Genomic DNA, 19,784 nt, shown 5'->3' on the forward strand with positions numbered 1-19,784 from the left:
CCTTCAAGTATAGCTATGGAATCTGTGTCATTGACCCAACAGATGCCTACTTAAGCTACCAAAACAACAATTTCAAAGTCCAAAGCTAAGAAAGCTCCCTCTGGTTTCTCTCAAAATAAACTAGTTGCAAAATCTATTAAACACAAAGAGGGGAGTGTGAAGGTTAGTGAGCAAGGTGAGGGACATGGTGAAAATCAAAGAAACCCTAAGGATAAGGCTGATGAGATGAGTGTACCTAAGCCTAGCCACACCACAGTTTCCCAACAAATTGTGGTTGTTAATAAGGAAATAAGCTCTATCCTAGTTTCATCCTCCCAAAAGGATGTTACTATTGAAACAAGCTCCTAACCAAGAGCACATGTCAAGAGGGTTAGGGACACAAGTTCACCACAGACTTATGCTAGAAAGAAAAGATCTAAAACCCTTGGGGATGCACAGGGAACACACACAGTGCAAACTGAAGCAATAGACTCAGTCACTGCACCATCTCAAATTCAGGTTAATGTGGCTCCAGTAAATATAGAGTCACAGCCAAAACCTTTAGTGATAGAAGCACCTGAAACATCAAATTCACCCACACACTCATTGGATGTAGACATGATTAATACATCACTTCCAAATTCTCCATCTTTAACTCTGTTGGAGAAGCCAAAAATCCAAGCAAGTGAGCATCATCTTTTAGATGATTTGTTGGCTCACTTGCCAATTCTTTCTGAGTCTATTGAGACATCTGTGCCCAAATTTTCATCAATCTACACAGAATCTGCAATAGTCTCCACTCCAAACTCATTCATTTCTTCTCTTCCGGTGGATATCATTCATCCGTCGAGTAGTGATTGTATCCCGGCGGATGTGCCTAACAGCAGTCATCCGTCGGCTAGCCAAACTACTAACCCGATGGATATTCCTCATCCGTCGGGAGTCTCTACACAACTTTAAATTTCCTCAATTATCACAAGTGCAGAGGACTTAGTAGTAGTACAATCACTCTTAGGACTGAGGGAAGGGAGTGAACTGAATGCGAGGCTGGGTTGCTCCCAGGAAAAAGGAGAGAAAATGAGTGAACAAATGTAGTCCATTTCTTCAGGACTGGAAAAAGTGAGTGAGGGGAGTCCCACCTTAGATGGTGAAGGTGAGAGTATGAGGGTGGGAAGCCAAGGTGAGCCGTCGATGCAAAAACAGAGAGAACATGAGAGAAATGCAGGTACTAGAGAGATAAGGATGGACATTATTGCTAGTGAGTCAATGAATGTCAGTGATGCAGAAAGAAAGAGACTATTTCAGCAAAAATATCAAGCTGTCATAGATTCTATTTCCCTAGATGCTGAGACATTTACTCATCCTGCTACAGCATATCAAATTCTAGCTGTACAGGGCAATGAGGAGGCTGAAAAGATGCTCCACTTAGTGCACACTACTCAATCTCTACAAAGAGCAAAGGATGCAATTACTAGTATGCCTTCAACTACTGGCAGTGATTTTGAACTGGCTGAAGACTCATTTGGGGATGTTGGTGGGGATGATGAGGAAGACAGCATGAGCACAAGGGGAGATGCAGAGATTCATACCTAGATGCTAACTAAAGAATGTTACTACTCACATCTCCAATCCACACTATTCAAGCTCATTCATGACACCCAAACAGCCATTCAAGCATCTACTAATGCCAGAACAAAGAGACTACTTACAGTACATCTTGAAGATCTTCAGCTGCACAAGATTCAAGCTCTCCAACACAGTCAAAGTGTGGATGAAATCAAGCAAGAAGTTTCTGAAGTAAAACAGGATTTCATAGCAAGGTTGGATGCTAGACTTCCTGGAACCACCATGACTGAGATAGCTCAGAAACTGAGGAAAGAAGCTGATCTCAATAGAAAGGTTGAGGTCATGGACTCTAGATTATCTGATGTAGAGAAGTCAATAGCCAAGATACTTGCTAACCAAGAAACTCAGATTGCTGCTCCAACAATTGGTGGCTGCTCAATCCCTTCCACTCAACAACTTGATGCTAACAAAAAGGGGGAGAAAGGCTCATCAAGTGAGGGGGAGAAACAGCTCAATATTCAAGTCAGCAAAGTAATTGTGCCAATAATTGCTTTCACTAAGCCACCAGCCATGGATAACATTGACATTATCAATCTAGCAGCAGAAAAACCAGAATCTAATGATAAACTGCTAAAGATTGATATCGCAACAGTTGAGAAGGAACTAAAAGAAAAATGGAGAAAAATAGATGCAAAAATTCAACAGAAATTTGGACCAATTCAGAAACCAGACAAAATATTTAATAATCATTCTCAAGTCAAGCAGATTTCTATAGAAGAGATGAGTTTGAATTATCTAGAAAAGGGTCAAACATCTTGCATAAAGTCACCAAAGGCAAATCTGATCCTGAAGCCTAAAAGAAACTACTCAAAGTTTTCAGACAAAAATCCTATGGATATTGTGTATAAAACACCTAGGCCAGATGAGAAGAAGCTGTTGGTTAGGTCAATTGCATTTTTCAAAGATCTATCTGATTCAGCACTTAAAAGAAGGATTGCCAAGATTTACGGAAATGGTAAGGAAATCTGTGTGGTGGCTGGACACCCTCAGTTTGTAGAAGCTAAAAAGAAAGAGAAGGAAGGAATCAGGCAAGAAAAAAAGCAAGCTGCCTTAGATGCTAAGAAGCTCAAACAAAAGAAGGAGCAAGTTGCTATAATGGCCAAACTTCAAGCTGTGAAGACTACAACTGAGATTTCTGTACAACCATCTGTAATTGCTGAACCTCAAGATCAGAAAGTGCAATATGCACCACAATAGAAAAGAAGATTCAGATACAAGCTTCCCTCCAAAAGAAAATTGGACTTCAGTGATGAGGAAATGGAAGACTACATTCCCAAAAAGTCAACAACTTCAACTCAGACATCAAAACCCTCAGTGTTATTTGAAGAATTCAAGGTGGTGGATCCAACTAGGAATATTCATGGTGAGCCCATAATTCAAAAGGATGAGCCAGTAGACTGGGATAGCTTGCCAATTCCTGAACTAAACTTTCCTATCTTCAACAAGCCAAAGAAAACAAATACTAGAGCAATCAAGAAAGTGAAGCCAGTGACTCTCAGATCCAAGACTCTAACCAAATCTCAACCCACAGTCAACAAGGAAGATCTCTTATACATTTGTGACATCAAGGAGTTCTCTGAAATAAAACTCTACTTGGAAGAATTGGAAGAAGTAAGAGGGATTGATGCCTATAAACATCTTCCTGAAAGGCTGGTGTTCAAGTATAAGGGAGGGAAAGAGATCACATGGCCACTTCACAGGATTTTTCAAGAAAGCCAATCTGTACTGATAAAGGTCTATTCATCCTTCAAGAAGAACTTTGGATTTAATGTGACTGCAAGGAGAATAGTCCTAAAGAAAATAGAGGAGCTAAGGAGCAATAGAGCCAAAGATGCACTTCCAAAAACTCTATCTATTCCCTTCACATGAAAGAGAATGCATTTGAGGCCTTATTGACTGATGGAATCATGGATGATAAGGGAGTTAGAAGATTCTTCAGAATGGATGACCAACTGAGTAAATCTAGCAATGAGACTCCTTTGGAAATGCAAGAAATGTTGGATTTATCTGAAGCTGATGAACTTGAATTCCACAGAAAACTCCAATATCAGATAGAAGAGAACAACATGAGGCTTGGGAAGAAATCTAGATAATCAAGGAAATAGATTTATTTGCTCAGAGAGCACCTTGATAATGATTGTGAGGAACTTTTTGTATACTTTGCTTTGTTTAATTTTCAATAAGTATTGTAGCACTTATCAGTTTTATCTACTACTTTTTAATCTATATTTTTAAGGTGTTTTGTTATCATCAAGTTTCTCTTAATTTATGGCTACATTTCCTGTAGATATAAATTGGGGGAGATTGTTAAGAATATGTTGTGAACTTGATGATAAATTAAACAAAACACCTTAGTAGATTTAACTTAGTGATTTTTTTAGCACTCGATGGATAATCAAATATAGTCCCGATGAATGATTTAATATAGTCCCGACGGATGACAATTTGACATCCACCGGGTGAGTAGCTTTTTTAACAAAAAGTCTTGTAGCACATTTTTGCAATCAACTTTGTGTAGATTCTGTAGGAGTATATGAGTCATGTTGACTACTAGTGGATATGCAAAATAGGTTGATTAATTGTAAATATGAGATGTCTTGTAATTCTGTATAAGTGAAATGGAGTCAAGTGACAAATATCTACCTGACGGATGATCAATAAAGCTACCCGACAGATGATCAACAAAGTTACCCGACGGATGACAAACATGTACCCGATGGATGATCAAATTCAAATATCTGTTGACAGTGACAACACAGTCACATGCGTTGGGTGTTTGCAAAAGGAATGTGGCAGCCTGTTAAACAGGTTGAGAACAAAGAAGCATTAACATTTCCATGCAATTGTGAAGATATTCAAAGATGCTAGAATATAGTAGTGAAACAGCATGGAGTTAGACTAGATATATTTTGTTTTATTATCTTGTCTTATTGTTATGTAAACTTGGTGATATCTAAACCAAGTGTAGCTAGTAGAACATTCAACTAAGCAAACATATTTTAAAGAGAGATAGAAAAAGTTGTACTTGTCAAGAATTTCTCTGTAGTTTGTTTGTTCTACTTGTAAAGTAGTTGTGAGCCATTTTAAGTTACACAGAGTTCTCAAACTGATATATATATATATATATATATCTGGTTGATACATTCAAATCCACCAAAAAGTTTTAAAAGTCTGTGTTTTTATTATTTTGTGTTTTGATTTATATAATTCTTCCATTCCACACTCTGAAAATCAAACACTTATATATATTCAGTTAGAACAATTTTTAAAATCTTGAAAAAGTAGCCAGAATTAAATTCAACCCCCTTTCTGTAATTCTTCTTGTATTGTTAGGGAATAAAAATTGGTATCAGAGCAAGCTCTTTAAGTACAAAGAGTGTAAATATCTCAACAAACAGCAAGATGAACAAGAAGGATGTTGGAGTCAAAATTCCATTTCTGGACAAAGATAATTATCACCACTGGAAGGTGAAAATGCACCTACATCTTCTTTCTCAAGATGAGGCATATGTGGATTGCATAGAGAGAGGTCCTTATGTACCAATGAGAGCTGGAACTGGCAATAAACCATCTGTTCACAAACCTACGCATGAATAGTCAGATCCTGATATTGAGCAAGTCAGGAAAGATAAGAAGGCCATGAACATTTTTTTCAATGGAGTTGATGGTGACATGTTTGATAACATCATTAACTGTAAAACAACCAAAGAGGTTTGGGATACAATCCAGATTATTTGTGATGGTACTGAGGAAGTAAAGGAGAACAAGATGCAGCTACTGATTCAGCAATATGAGCATTTCCACTGTGAAGAAAGTGAGTCTCTCACTGATATTTTTAGTAGATTTCAAAAGCTACTAAATGCTCTGAAGTTGCATGGAAGAGTCTATCAAAAAAAAGACTCTAACCTCAAGTTCCTTAGATCTCTTCCAAAAGAGTGGAAGCCAATGATAGTTTCATTGAGAAATTCTCAGGATTACAAGGAGTTCACCTTGGAGAGACTAAATGGAATCCTAAAAACTTATGAGCTTGAAATTGAGCAAGATGAGAGGATTGAGAAAGGAAGGAAGAAAGAAGGGTCCATAGCACTGGTTGCTGAGTTAGAGAAAGAGAAAGAGATGAAGGTAGAAGCTGTTGAGTCTACATCAAAGGTCTGTGAAAGCAAGGGTAAAGGGCTGGTAGCTGAAAATAAAGATCAGTTGAGCAAAGATGACATGGATGATATTGATGAGCATTTAGCATACCTATCCAGAAGATTTTCCAAGCTCAAGTTCAAAAACAATTTTGGAGCAGCCAAGCCAAGTAGAAACATGGTGGATAAATCCAAATTCAAATATTTCAAATGTGGCTTGGAAGGGCATTTTTCCAATGAGCGTAGAAAGTCAGATTCTAGCAAGAAGAAGTTTGAGCCTGTTGATTATAAACAGAAATATTTTGAGTTGCTCAAGAAAAAGGAAAGGGCTTTCATTACACAGGAAAATGACTGGGCAGCTGATGGATTGGATGAAGATGTAGAAACAAGCTGTGTCAACCTAGCCCTGATGGCCAAGTCTGATGAAACAAAAACAAGTTCTTCAAATAATCAGGGAAATAAAAAGAATCTTTGGTATCTGGATAGTGGTTGCTCAAGGCACATGACTGGAGATTCTACCCTGCTCACTAAGTTCAAGGAAAGAGCTGGCCCAAGTATTACTTTTGGAGATGACAGCAAGGGTTATAATGTGGGATATGGCTTGATTTCAAAAGACAATGTCATCATTGAAGAAGTTGCCCTAGTGGATGGTCTCAAGCACAATTTACTGAGTATCAGCCAGCTTTGTGATAAGGGTAATTCAGTAACCTTCAATTCAGAAGCCTGTATTGTGACAAAAAAAGAACAACAAAGTGGTTCTCACTGGAGTGAGAAAAGGGAATGTGTATCTAGCTGACTTCAACTCATCAAATGCAGAATCTGTCACTTGTCTTCTCAGCAAAGCAAGTCAAGATGAAAGTTGGCTTTGGCACAAGAAGTTGTCCCATCTAAACTTCAAAACCATGAATGAGCTTGTCAAGAAAGAACTGGTTAGAGGTATTCCTCAAGTGGAGTTTACTAAGGATGGATTGTGTGATGCCTGCCAGAAAGGAAAGCAGATCAAAGCATCATTCAAGAAGAAGCTTGATTCAATAATTGAAGAACCTTTGCAATTGCTATACATGGATTTATTTGGACCAGTCAATGTGTTGTCCATCTCAAGGAAAAGATTTTGCCTAGTAATTGTGGATGATTTCTCAAAGTTCTCTTGGACATATTTCCTAAAGTCTAAAGATGAAGCTAGTGAAATCAAGGGGATAAAACAAGAATTTTTTGCTCCTGAAACTCCATAACAAAATGGAGTTGTTGAAAGAAAGAATAGAACTCTCATAGAAGCTGCTAGAACCATGCTCGAGATAGCAAGATTGTCTACCTACTTCTGGGATGAGGTTGTGCAAACTGCTTGCTTCACATAAAATGCAACATTGATCAACAGGCATGGAAAAACACAGTTTGAGATGGTGAAGGATAAGAAGCCAAATTTGAAGTACTTTCACATTTTTGGTTGCAAGTGTTTTGTTCTCAAAACTCATCCGGAGCAGCTTACCAAATTTGATCTAAAAGTTGATGAAAGCATCTTTATGGGATATCCATTGTTTACAAAAGTCGTTAGAGTTTACAACTTGAGAACAAGGACAATCATGGAATCTATACATGTATCTTTTGATGACAAGAAGATTACAGGTCTAGAGGATGTAGATTATCATGAAAAGTTGAGATTTGAAAATGAAGTACCATATGCTGAACTGTTAAATCCTGATTTACTAACAAATCCTGATACAGTAAATCCTGATATCACTCCAAGCTCTGATAATCCACATGAGAGTGGAAATTCTTCAAATATTGAGACATATGTTGAGGGGGAGCAACATGATTTAAATCCAAAGACTACTACTAGTTCAACTCAAGAAACATCAGTAAATAAGTCATTAGATTCTCATTCCTTAAATTCTGATGAGCCAAATACAGATAACAATGAGAACACTGATTCAGGGGGAGCATCAGGACATGATAGTGGTACTAGTCAAAGAAATAACAAAGAGTTTGTAATATCTGGGATATATCGTGTAATTATTTTTGTCAATAAACACTACGCCATAGATTGGATTCTGCAACCCCAAGAAACCGTAACTAAAGGCCAAAAAAGCGTTGCTAAAGGCCAAAAAAAGGCTATGGCGACTCTTTTTCGGGGTTGCAATTTTAGGCGTTGCAATAGAGTTTTTTGCAACCCCGGCGACACCCTATTGCAACCCTTGGTTATCCGTTACAGAAACGTGCTATTGCAACACCAATGGGGTTGCAATAGGTCTTGAAAAGTGTTACAGTAGGGTTTGAGCTATCAGTACAATATTTGTGTGCCCCACAATGGGGCCTACATGTAGGGTATCGATGCAACCTTTTTGCAACGCTTTTTAGTGTTTTTTGCAATGCTTTTTAGTATTTTTAGCAACAATTTTAGTGATTATTAGCAAAACTATAAAGACCTATTGCAACGCTTTTACAAAAAAAAAATCTAGGAACTGTTTGTAAATTAACATGCCCATAAATAAGACTATTGTCTTAAAACCAGCACAATCCACAAATCATAAACATCAGTACACCAACCACAACATCAGTTTCCCCATACTACCACTACCTTCACCATCACCATACTACCATCCTTATACCACTAATTGTCTACCAACCTTAAAACAAAAGCGGAAGTTTGAACAAGTTAAAGTTACAATTCAAAATCTAAACATAGTAGTACTGAGAAAAACAAAGTAGAACAAGAATGCTGCTAGAACACTTCTGACTAGGTAAAACCACCTCCAGTAATAGGAGGTGGTTTACCTACAGGCTGAAGAATTTCTTCCTTCAACTCAGCGCTTTCTAATTCTTCAAGTTTTGCTTCTAGTTCATCCTGCAACATAAAGAAGACATTCAGAAAAAAGAATACTTTCTGAATCAAAGGAACATTGATAAGCAGAAAAGAATGTATTCTAACTGGGACTGCAAGAATCAAAAAATAAAATTAGTGATATAGGTGAACAACATACCTCATCAAAATCAGTTGTTGCACCCATGGGAGTGGCTAGTGCTTCTTGAATATGTTTCATGTTTTCTGTTTGCTCGCTTATTTAATCCATAGTTTTATCTACATCATCCATATCAATTTATTGTTCGAGCAACTTTTTCCTCTTCACCTACAACCTACAACCAAAGATATTAGTTAGGCCACTAATTTAAATTAAGGGCCCATATCAATAAAAAGATATACTACCATATAGTGTTTCTCTAGTATTAATATATTTTGATGTAATAATTATATATTCTGATGTAATATCATTTAAGAAACACAAATAGTGAAACACACACAAGTCCAGAGGTTTGTCGGATTTCCACAAATCCAGCCAGATTAAACTATAAGAAGTTAATCCAAATAGATTGAAATGAATGAAACCCAATCAGTTGTTCAGTTACTGTTACAATATATATCATAAACGATGAGTGCAAAAGTTAGGTGGAGGCTAAAAGTTACAGAAAAGAAAGCTAAGATCGTACCGTATGGACAGGTGTCCAGTGCTCACTTGCAAGTTCATAACCATTTGGATCCTCACCAGGAGGATGTAAAATTGAGATACAAACCTTTCCATTAGAATAAACTGCAATGATGGGATTAGTTTCAGATTCTATCCGGACTTTATAAACTTATATATAAACCTCTATATATAAATACTACTAGACTGCAGAGATACCGTTGGGATGCCACATCTCAGATGTAAACCTCACTGATGGAGGACTATTTGGGTAGTTGGGCGGGAAGCTCATAATTGCATTAAAATAGCCTCCATCGCTGCAACAAGATAAATATATATTGTTACAAGGTTCAAGATTCACACCATAGTAAACTGTCTCCTTGCTTCCTCAGAACAAACATAATGCTGCCTAAAAAACCATGTTGGAAAGTGGTTTCTCTAGTATTAAGTTTCCTTATTGGATCGAAACAAACTCCTATCACCTGTGGGAATACTATTTTCCCCATCAAAAAACATAAGATTATCAGCACTATTAGGTTCATATGCGAGAGGAACTCCTGGTCTACCACTACTTTCAACAGAATCTCCTGGAGGTGAATTAGCCAATGCAAAACTACCTTTTGCTTCACTGCAACAAAAGTATGTTCTATCATATATCCATATGGAAAGCTATTTATTATAAAACACAAAATTCTTATAATGATCTTATTATCGTTGATAGTATTGTTGTTACTTATATTACAATATCCCCCCCTCGTGATTCAGAAGGCAAAACTTTGGAAGACGGAATCTGATAAAATGCCAACTTAAGCACAATATATTCTACGTATCCAAAATTTATACTAGCCAAATAACTGAGCACTTGCAAATTAGTCATAATTCTGTCGTAAAACTATATATTAACACTCTATCTACAAATGATAAGTGGATTGAGTATATGACTAAAGTGGTACTTATACTTTTGTATCATGTTCTTCCTTGTATAATGATCTGATCTACGTGATCACTAATTTTCTTATATTACTTGAGACTTAATAGTGACAGAACTAGATGCTATAATTTTCATATATTACTTGAGACTTAATAGTGACAGAACAAGGTGCTATACCTGATCACAAATTGCTCAGGCTGTTGATCTGTCAAGGAAGTAGACTGAACACTGTGTGTAGCAGTATTTGCTAGTCTAAAGTCCAAAGGATCACCAACCTGCCAAAACAAATGCTTTACTACCAGTACTTTGACTTAATTTTTTTGGTAAATGTCAATCACGGATATTTAAATTAATATAATTTATATATACACGCAATTTTCCTTAACAGGGGTGCGAACCTTGAAATTTAAAATAATTATATATACACGCATCCTTCCTTTACAGGGGTGCAAACCTTGTAAATAGTGATCAGATATCTGTTAGAAAGAGTTCAGTCGTAAACTAGTATATGTTGCTTAAATGGATAATTAGTAATTAGTTCTAAATATAGAACCAAAGATTGCTATAGCCATCCTTGCCACATTAGTTTCAAATAAGTAAAAGGGACGATATGTTTGTTAAATGAATTTTAACAAATAAACTCAATAAGTGTAGCCATTTTAGCATAACCACTGGACTACAAGTTCGAGTGTAGCAGCAAAATCACGTTCGTAGCCAAAATATATAAATACTGAAATCCATATTAGCATTAGCATTGTGCTTGCTCTAGGAAAGGAGTTGTCATATAATAGCAGTGGTCTAAGTAATTAGCTCAACTGGTTTACAACTTACAAGAAGATTTCTGAAGTTTCCTTTGGTACTCGCCTGTGTGTGATTTTATCTTTCCTTTGGTACCTTTTTCCGACCTCTCTGTTTCACTTCAGAACCAGCAGCATTCTGATTATTATGAATTTCTAACTCAGTAAGAAGCATCCAGTGCACAAGGCAGGATGTATGAAATACATGAAAAGCCTGCAGGTGGAAGCATATTACAAAACAGAAAAGAATAAACAAGACGAAAAAAGATGGTCATACTGCTAAAAAATATCATGGCAGAAATTTACCCCATTCACATTCCTGCTACTGCAGACGAGTCTACCGGTCTTCATGTTCATAAGAGTTGCCACATCTTTACCAGGGAGCACATTGTGCTGACAGATGTCACACATTCTTTCTGCAGCTACACGTTGATGTTTTCTAAGTTCTTTTCTCACAGTTTTGCTTGATATCAGCTTTCCTATCTGCAAAATCGATACAATATTAGCATTCCTCCAATAACCTTGTGGCAAAACTCTACAAAATATCACTGGTGACCGTGACTGTTTAATAAGAAACGTAAGCATAAACTGATGTATTAGTATATCTGTTATATACAAAATTAGCTTCTCCGACAGCCACGCGATCAAAATATTCCCCAGCATGGTAGGTGGAAGCCCAAATTAAAGGATTTTGCTTCTCATCAACAAAACACCTCATCATATGTCGAATTGAGTCTGTTGATATAACAGTTGTTATGCCCAGTCTACTACCCTGCAAAATGAATTTAAACCTTAACAACTAGAAAAGATGACTTTATAACTTCAATTGACAGCCTACATTTTATTATTTTTGAGCATGAGAAGACCTACTGTATCTATGAGATACTCAATAAAAATATTGAATTACTAATAACAGACATAGAGTAGTACTGACAAAAATAAATCCAGCATTACCTCTGACAAAACTTTGGCATAGAAAAACAGAACAGATTGGAAAAGAACAAAGGTGTCTGAGTCAACATTCATAAACAAATTAATAAAACATTCCGCAAAAACTAAAACAAGTGTACACAAATTAATCATATTACATACCCAAACAATAAAATGTAATATCTCGAGGTGTTATAAACAAAAAATACGTAAAGGACATATAAAGCTTCACCTAAACTACCAAGCAAGGCGCGAAACAATAAGTCAGTCATATTTCTTTAGCCCCAAATTATAAAAACCAGTGTCCTAAAAAACCTGAAAGACAATAAAACATTAAAGGAGCATAGACAGTAACAATGCAACACAAACCCTAAAAAACCGAGTTCTCTAACTTAACATCACCTAACTTAACACACTCCATCCCCGCCCCCAATATCTCGTTAGCCCCAAATTACACAAACCAGTGTCCCGAGAAAACGAAATACAACAAAACATTTAAAGTAACAGAAATAGTAACAGAATTAAGAAAACACCGAAACCGAGTTCTCCGATATAACATCACCTAAATCCTAATCTCTGATACAGTGGTGACTCAGAGGGGGAGAGAGATAGAGCGCCTCGAAGTGCGAAGTTGGGAGAGCATCTGAGCAGAGTAATTGAGTTAATCTCTGATATTGTTGGACTGCTGACTGAATCCAATTTAAATAACAATCAAATCATGGGAAAATCAAATCTGATTCACTAGAGTCTGTAGAAATAAAACTGATTATTGTGAAGAGAGAAAGTGTGTGTTCTATAGTTTCGAGTAAATAGATAGAGATAGAGATAGAATTGTAATATCTGTTTTCAGGATTGTGAATGAGAGTCGGGGGAGCTGGTAGGTGGGTTTTGAGAGGAGGGGCCTTAATATTTTCCCCAAAGTTAGTAGGCGGTATATTTCCCGCTCATCAAATTCCTCTACAATTATTTACATTATTAAAATATATTAATTAATTTTATAACACTTGTTTGATTTTTATTAAATATATTTAATTTATTTTTTTATTTTCATAAGTTTTTATAATTTTTTATTAGCTAAAAAATTAATTGTTTCTCTCACAGCTGCCACATCAGTCGTATGTGACCCACTTGTAGAGACCCAGTGACACGTCAGCATAATTTTCTACGGCAACATCACTTAATAATGTGGTATAAGGTCGTTTATGGCGTAGTGAATATTGTAAATAAATCCATTAATCATTTGTTAAGTTTTATAAAGCGTTCAATTTATCATTATAATATTTTAAATCACTACACTAATATTATTAACTTCTAAAAATAAATAAAATATATATTTCAATTATTATTTCATTTCTATGTAAAAAATTACTAATTAGTTAAATTCAAAAAAATCATTTTAATTATATATATATCATTTTGGTAACACATTTTGACTCTACGGCAACATCAAAAAAGAGGGGTTGCGGTAGACAATAGTTTTGAAGGCTACTATTACACTTTTCTTTGCATCCCCACCGTGAAGGGTTGCAGAATCCAATCTATGGCGTAGTGAAATAAATATTCTGTATTTATTTCGTGATTATTCTGTGAATTATTTGTTAAATGGTATATGTGTATGGATATTTAAATATGACAAAATCTGAGTATTTTAATTTTTATATGTCCAAAATAAAGTGTAGATAATTGTCATATTTTTCTATTAATTTTTATGTTGTTATATGATTTTATAAAAAAATTATGGATTTAATAAATTAATATTCCGAGTATTTATAAACTATTTTGTAGATAATTTCTTCCTGGTCATTTTGATATATTATATGACTGATTTGGAGTTCAATAACGTGTTCAAAATTGGGTTTGATTTTCGAAATTGTGAATTAAGGTTTATATAAACTATGAATATTTTTAATTGAATATGGGTGTTTCTTTGTTAAGGGTTATCTGTTAATATTGATTACATGAATGGGTAGACCGTAGAACAAGCAATCGAATGGTATAAACGAAATTAACAGACGATTTCTGGAAGGGCTTCATCGGAAAACCGACTATGGCGGCGGCGGGATTTTCAGTCCACGATTCCGGTCATTTCATTGCTTTGTTGCATGATTTGATTGCATATTTGAGTTTCTGGGAATTGAAAGATCATTCCCTGAAATTTTCGTGTGATTCTGGGCTAATTCTGTGTCACCGGAAAAGCTCGGGATCGCCGTTAATGGCAATCGCCGGCGATCGGGGATGGAGACAAATTGCAGAAAGGTTCCCGTGTTTTTGCTAAGTTTACAAAACTTGGATTCCCGTTTTAAAATATTACAAAAACTAGTTTCTGTTTTAAATTTTTATAAAAATTAAATTTCTTTTTATATTAATTTCAGAAAATTGTTTTTAATTATTAAAAATTTTAAAAATTATTATTTTAATTCCAAAAATTATTTTTAATTCAAAAATTAATCTGAATTAATTAGTTTATTAATTTAGTTGATAATTAATTAGTTAATTGGTCAATTAATTCGAATATTAATTGATTAATTAATTGTTAAATAATTATAATTGATTATTTAATTTAATTTATTTATTTATTTTGATTTAAAAATTCTGAAAAATAGTTTCGAGCTTTAAAATATTATTTTAAATTATTTTCAAAGCTTGATAATTAATATAAAATGATTTTAAAGCCAGATTCGGGCAATCGAACCCTGTTAATTGTTTTTAAAATGATTCAGCGACCCATTTTAATTCTGAAAAATGTTTAAAAATTCGCATTAAATACCTGAAAAATTATTTTAACATCGAATCTTCTTTGCAAAAGTATTTTCATCAAATATCTTACGTGTTATGTGTTATATGTGCTCTGATTGATATATTATATGCGTATATATGCATTTTTGATTGTTTTAATCGTAACTTTTAATCCGTAAGTGAGATTTGGGTAAAACGAAGGATAGATAGAAGCTTATAACGAATATAATCAAGTAAGATGAGTATTGATAGATACTTGTGATGTCTGAACAGAAGAGGCAAGGCATAGGAAAGGAAAGCAAGTAGCCGGTAATTAGAATGCGATAGATGAAAGCAAGTGAAGAGTTAGCGAATCAAGATAAGGCAATTACTTTCGAACCTCCTTGATAAATTGCGAGTAATTGAATGGTTCTATCTTATATTGCAAGTGCTCTGAAGCACTAATCCTTAAACCCTGATTCAAGTTATTGATCTTTGAGTCGTAAGCCTTATTCTTCGTAAATCATTGATTGTTGAATACCCGAACACAAACCACTGATATACGATACTACTCCATAAATACATACAAATTAAATACCGATCACTGAACCAGGATTGTTTAACATACAAATCTTCACACCTTATACATTAAAAGACTAATTCTTATAACCTCGAGACCTTGATTCTTCTGTTATCTGATTGTTTTACCGGCTGATAGCCAATCCTTGTATTTACCATGTTATTCCCTTGTAATGATTGCAAATCACCTTATGTTTGAAAACCAATGTTGTTTATGATTCTGTTTATTGTTTTACATTGTTTATTCAGTTATTTTTATAGAATTGGATTGTTTAATAAAATGTGGACTAGATTCGTGGTCAGACCAGATTGGTGGTCATGTTAGGCCAATGTGTGCCTTGGATCCAATAATTAGAGCAGAGCAGTGTGTCTTGCTCGAGGTTAATGCGTGACTGATCAACAGCCTAACCTTGGTTTTTAAATTAAAAAAATGAATATCCACTTCTTATCATTATTTAATCATAAACTGAATACCTTAAATCATTTTATTTGATTATTGTTTAATCTCAGTATTGTCAAATGTGACTTGCTGAGCTAGTTAACTCATTTGTGCGATTATGTTTATGTTCTTTTTCAGTTAAGAAGGAAACCATTGGTAGCGAGGATCTCCGACCAAGTGCACGAGCTAGGACTCCAGGTTGAGCGGAATAAGCTAGCTGAAGACTTTTATGATAGTCTAAGTTTCGAAGTTTGTAAAAATGTTTAATATTTAGTTTGTAAAAATGTTAGTATGATTCGTGTGGTGATTCGAGATTCTTATTTTATGATGTGATTTTCAGAAAAAGCGATGGCAGATTCCTTTATTCCAGTACCAGCTGATCATTCTGAGCCTTCATTCGGAGGACCGTCATCTGATCCACGTCCTGCTCTTCCACCGGTGTTGGCTATATTACCTCTTGTTGTGACAGCGGTAACACTGTGAGCTATTCCACCTCCTAGTATGAGGCCACCTATCCGAGGACCCCCACCTGCTGATTCTGATTCTACCGGGCATTCAGTTGCTGGTTCACCATTTCAGTCTACTCCAAACCATGTTCCTTATTTTTAGTATGAGGCTCTTCTTTTAGAGAGAGAGGCTCTGTTGGCACAGATACGGGAGCTACAACATATAGTAAGGACTATAGATGTTGACAAGAGTGTGAGGGAGCTTCAGGAGGATATTCATGTGACTTGGAGGGTTCTTGAGGCTAGGCTGCATGGACCTACATATGAGTATGCAGGCCCTTATGCTCTTATGGGATGGGCCAGAGAAGTGATGGAGGATCTTGCGAGGCTTGGTGGACCAGAGTTCCCCTGGAGCTAGAGACAGAGATGCAGAGACAGAGATTTTGAGCCAGAGTTGTTGAGGTAGTTTCTATATGTACATTAGTGTGTAATGTGTATCAACAGACTTTTGGTCTGTAATTATAGACTAGACTTGCTGAGTCGTGTGTAGGTTTGTTGTACCTTTTGCTTTTGAAGCGTTTTCATGCTTGTACTACCAAAACTTTGATATATATATATCAGTACCTTTTCTTTTCCAGCACTGTCATTTACATTACTGCACATGCTTTATCTTACTTTATGTATTGCACCAGTTATAAACTCTTGTAATACCATGTACCCTATCCCCTTAACTGTTTACATTCTGTAAAGAAGCATGAAATTTACTTAGTTTAATTGTTACAAATATTTTTAAAAGTTTAAAAAGATATTGTTGTTTTACAAAAACTTTTCATAAAAAGGATTTGATTTAAAGGCTAAATAAGTTGTTTGATTCTTTACAGAAAATGCCCTTAGAAGAAATACCCGTTCTACCAATCAGAATGAAGAAAACAATAACAACAACAACTAAGACAACAATAACCAGAATGCAAACTCAGGTCCCATAGACCCAAGACCCAATACTAGCCCGAATTCTTCAGATCTTGGCTCAATAAAAAGTTCACCTGACTCAACAGCAGCAGGGACAAACCAATCCTCAGGTAACTTTTAAGACTTTTCAGGCAGTGAATCCACCGGAATTCAAAGGTTCTTTAGATCCGATTGAAGCGAGAGTTTGGTTAAAGGAGATAGAGAAGTCATTTGCTTTGGTTAAGGTGAAAGAGGAACAAAAAGTTGAGTTTACAAGTTATTATTTGAAAAATAAAGCCATCTACTGGTAGGAAACTGTTAAGACATTGGAAGGTACATATGTTATTACTTGAGAGAGGTTCAAGGAATTGTTTCTAGAGAAGTATTTTCCCCAATTTGTTCAAGATCAAATGGAATTGAAGTTCGTAGAGCTAAATCAAGGAAATATGTCAGTAGCGGACTACGAAAGTAAGTTTAAAGAATTGTCAAGGTTTGTACCGTCTTATGTGGACACTGACAGGAAGAAAGCTAAGAGATTTCAACAAGGTCTTAAGCCATGTATCAGATGGAAGGTAGCCATCTTTGAGTTGGATACCTATGCAGGAGTTGTACAAAAGGCCATGATTGCAGAAACGGAAAGTGAAATGTCATAAAAGGAGAAGGAGAGCAAGAAAAGAAAGTTTGAAGGAAATGAAGGACAGTCACAAGCAGGGAAGTTTCCAAATTTCAACCAGAAGAAAGGTAAGTTTTCAGCCAAGGAGAATTTTTAATTTCAAGAAGCAAGATGCAGGCGATGTAGGTCAAGGCCACCGTCCAGCCACTGGGAACCGGCCAAATCAACTAAGGCTAACTTTAATAGATTTCCAGGTACGTGGGAAAAAACATGGAGGAGTTTGTAACAAGTTGAATGTGGTTTGTTATAAGTGTAATCAGAAAGGACACTATTCAAGGGAGTGCCGTAATCAGCCAGCCAGGGAGCCAATAAATAAGGACCAGCGTATCCGGAATCCAGCAGTTAAGGTTCCAGTAGTTGGATTTACATGCTTTAAGTGCGGAAAACCAGGACACATAGCAAGGGATTGCAAGAAACCAGCCCCAGTTAGTAATGCATTGAGAATTATAGGATCCACACCAGTAGTGAATGAGACTCCAAGGGCCAGAGTTTTTGACATGTCTGTGAAGGACGCTATCTAGGATACTGATGTTGTGGCAGGTACGCTTACTGTGAATTCTTTATGTGCCAAAGTGTTAGTAGATTCAGGAGCAACTCGATCTTTTATTTCTCAAGACTTTGATAATAAGTTAAATTATCCAGTTGAATAGTTAAATGAAATAATGATTGTGGAATTAGCAAATCAAGAATGTATATCTGTTAATCAAGTTTGTGTGAACGGTGAGATTGAGATTTCTGGTAATAAGTTTTGTGTGGATTTGATACCATTTAATTTAGGAGAGTTTGATGTTATTTTAGGAATGGACTGGTTATCTAAGTACGATGCTCAGATAGACTGTCGTAATCAGAAGGTAAATTTGAAGAGTCGAGAAAGTAGTGACGTTTAAAGGTCAGAGGCAAGCAAAGAAGTTCTTAACAATGATTCAAGCTAAGAAGTTACTACAACAGGGATGCGAGCATTTCATTGCCTATGTGATTGATAGAAATTGGGAGCCAGCAAAACTTGAAGATATTCCAGTAGTCAATAAGTTTCCAGACGTATTCCCCGATGAATTACCAGAACTTCCTCCAAATAGAGAAATTGAGTTCGCAATCGACTTAGCACCCGGAACGGAACCAATATCCAAGGCCAGAATGGCGCCCGTTGAAATGAAGGAGTTAGCAAAGCAGTTGCAAGAATTATTAGATAAAGGAGTAATTAGACACAATATATCCCCATGGGGTGCACCGGTATTATTTGTTAAGAAGAAAGACGGAAGCATAAGATTATGCATCGGCTATCGGGAGCTCAATAAGCTTACGATCAAGAATAAGTATCCATTACCTCAAATTGATGATTTGTTTGACCAGCTGAAGGGAGCTAAGTATTTCTCTAAGATTGATCTGAGATCGGGATATCACCAATTGAAGTTTAAACCAGAAGGTATACCAAAGACAGCTTTCTGAATAAAGTACGGATATTATGAATTCTTAGTAATGTCTTTTGGATTAACCAATGCCCTAACAGCGTTTATGGACTTGATGAATAGAATTTTCAAGGAGTATTTGGATAAGTTTTTTATTATGTTTATAGATGATATTTTGATCTACTCGAAGTCAGCAGAAGACCATGCAGAGCATTTGAGAATATCTTTGGAAATTTTGAGAAAGGAAAAGTTGTATGCTAAATCCTCAGAGTGTGAGTTTTGGCTACAGGAAGTTCAATTTTTAGGGCACATAGTCAGTAGTGAAGGAATCAAAGTGGACCCGGCAAAGATTGAAGCTATTACAAATTGGGAAAGGCCAAAGACACCAACATAAGTGAGAAGTTTCTTGGGATTAACAGAATATTATCGACGATTTGTTCAAGATTTCTCGAAGATTGCGACGCCTTTGATGAAGCTTACCATGGAAGAATGAAAAGTTTATATGGAATGACAAATGTGAAGAAAGTTTTCAAGAATTGAAGAAAAGACTAATCACGACACCTATTTTGTCACTTCCAGATGATCAGAGAAATTTTGTAATCTATAGTGATGCTTCTCATAAGGGATTAGGTTGTGTTATGATGCAACACGACAAGGTTATTGCATATGCATCGAGACAACTAAAACCTCATGAGCAGAAGTATCATACTCATGACTTGGAGCTAGC

At 35.9% G+C, this 19,784-nt stretch overlaps 1 protein-coding gene across 4 annotated transcripts; it reads right to left on the reverse strand.

The window, feature by feature from the left end:
• Positions 1 to 8,186: 8,186 nt before the first annotated feature.
• Positions 8,187 to 12,768, reverse strand: LOC141707853 (uncharacterized). 4 transcript variants are annotated; one of them, XR_012569176.1, is made up of 9 exons: positions 11,538 to 12,766; positions 11,228 to 11,404; positions 10,956 to 11,135; positions 10,302 to 10,399; positions 9,676 to 9,821; positions 9,413 to 9,510; positions 9,219 to 9,319; positions 8,714 to 8,860; positions 8,187 to 8,577 (listed from the first exon to the last, which is right to left on the reverse strand). XR_012569176.1 is itself a non-coding variant. In XM_074511261.1 (9 exons), the coding sequence occupies exons 2-4, from the start codon at positions 11,640 to 11,642 to the stop codon at positions 11,001 to 11,003; spliced, it is 417 nt and encodes a 138-aa protein (XP_074367362.1). In that variant the 5' UTR covers positions 11,643 to 11,693; positions 12,084 to 12,768; the 3' UTR covers positions 8,187 to 8,577; positions 8,714 to 8,860; positions 9,219 to 9,319; positions 9,413 to 9,510; positions 10,302 to 10,399; positions 10,956 to 11,000. The 4 variants fall into 4 exon arrangements, 2 of the variants coding, with proteins under 2 accessions (XP_074367362.1, XP_074367361.1); XM_074511261.1 differs by lacking the exon at positions 9,676 to 9,821 and having other exon boundaries at positions 11,538 to 11,693; positions 12,084 to 12,768; XM_074511260.1 differs by lacking the exon at positions 9,676 to 9,821 and having other exon boundaries at positions 11,538 to 11,693; positions 12,414 to 12,767.
• Between the last annotated feature and the right edge of the window lie 7,016 nt (positions 12,769 to 19,784).

Source organism: Apium graveolens, chromosome 2, assembly GCF_009905375.1.
Source record: "Apium graveolens cultivar Ventura chromosome 2, ASM990537v1, whole genome shotgun sequence".
NCBI classification, from domain to species: domain Eukaryota; kingdom Viridiplantae; phylum Streptophyta; class Magnoliopsida; order Apiales; family Apiaceae; genus Apium; species Apium graveolens.

Bases quoted from the DNA above. Each gene is read 5' to 3' on its own strand.
- LOC141707853 (XM_074511261.1), bottom strand. From the start codon at position 11,642: ATGATGAGGTGTTTTGTTGATGAGAAGCAAAATCCTTTAATTTGGGCT. The intron at 11,405-11,537 runs GTATATAACAGA...TCGATTTTGCAG, and splicing joins CTGTCGGAGAAGCTAATTTT to ATAGGAAAGCTGATATCAAG. The intron at 11,136-11,227 runs GTAAATTTCTGC...TTCCACCTGCAG, and splicing joins GTAGCAGGAATGTGAATGGG to GCTTTTCATGTATTTCATAC.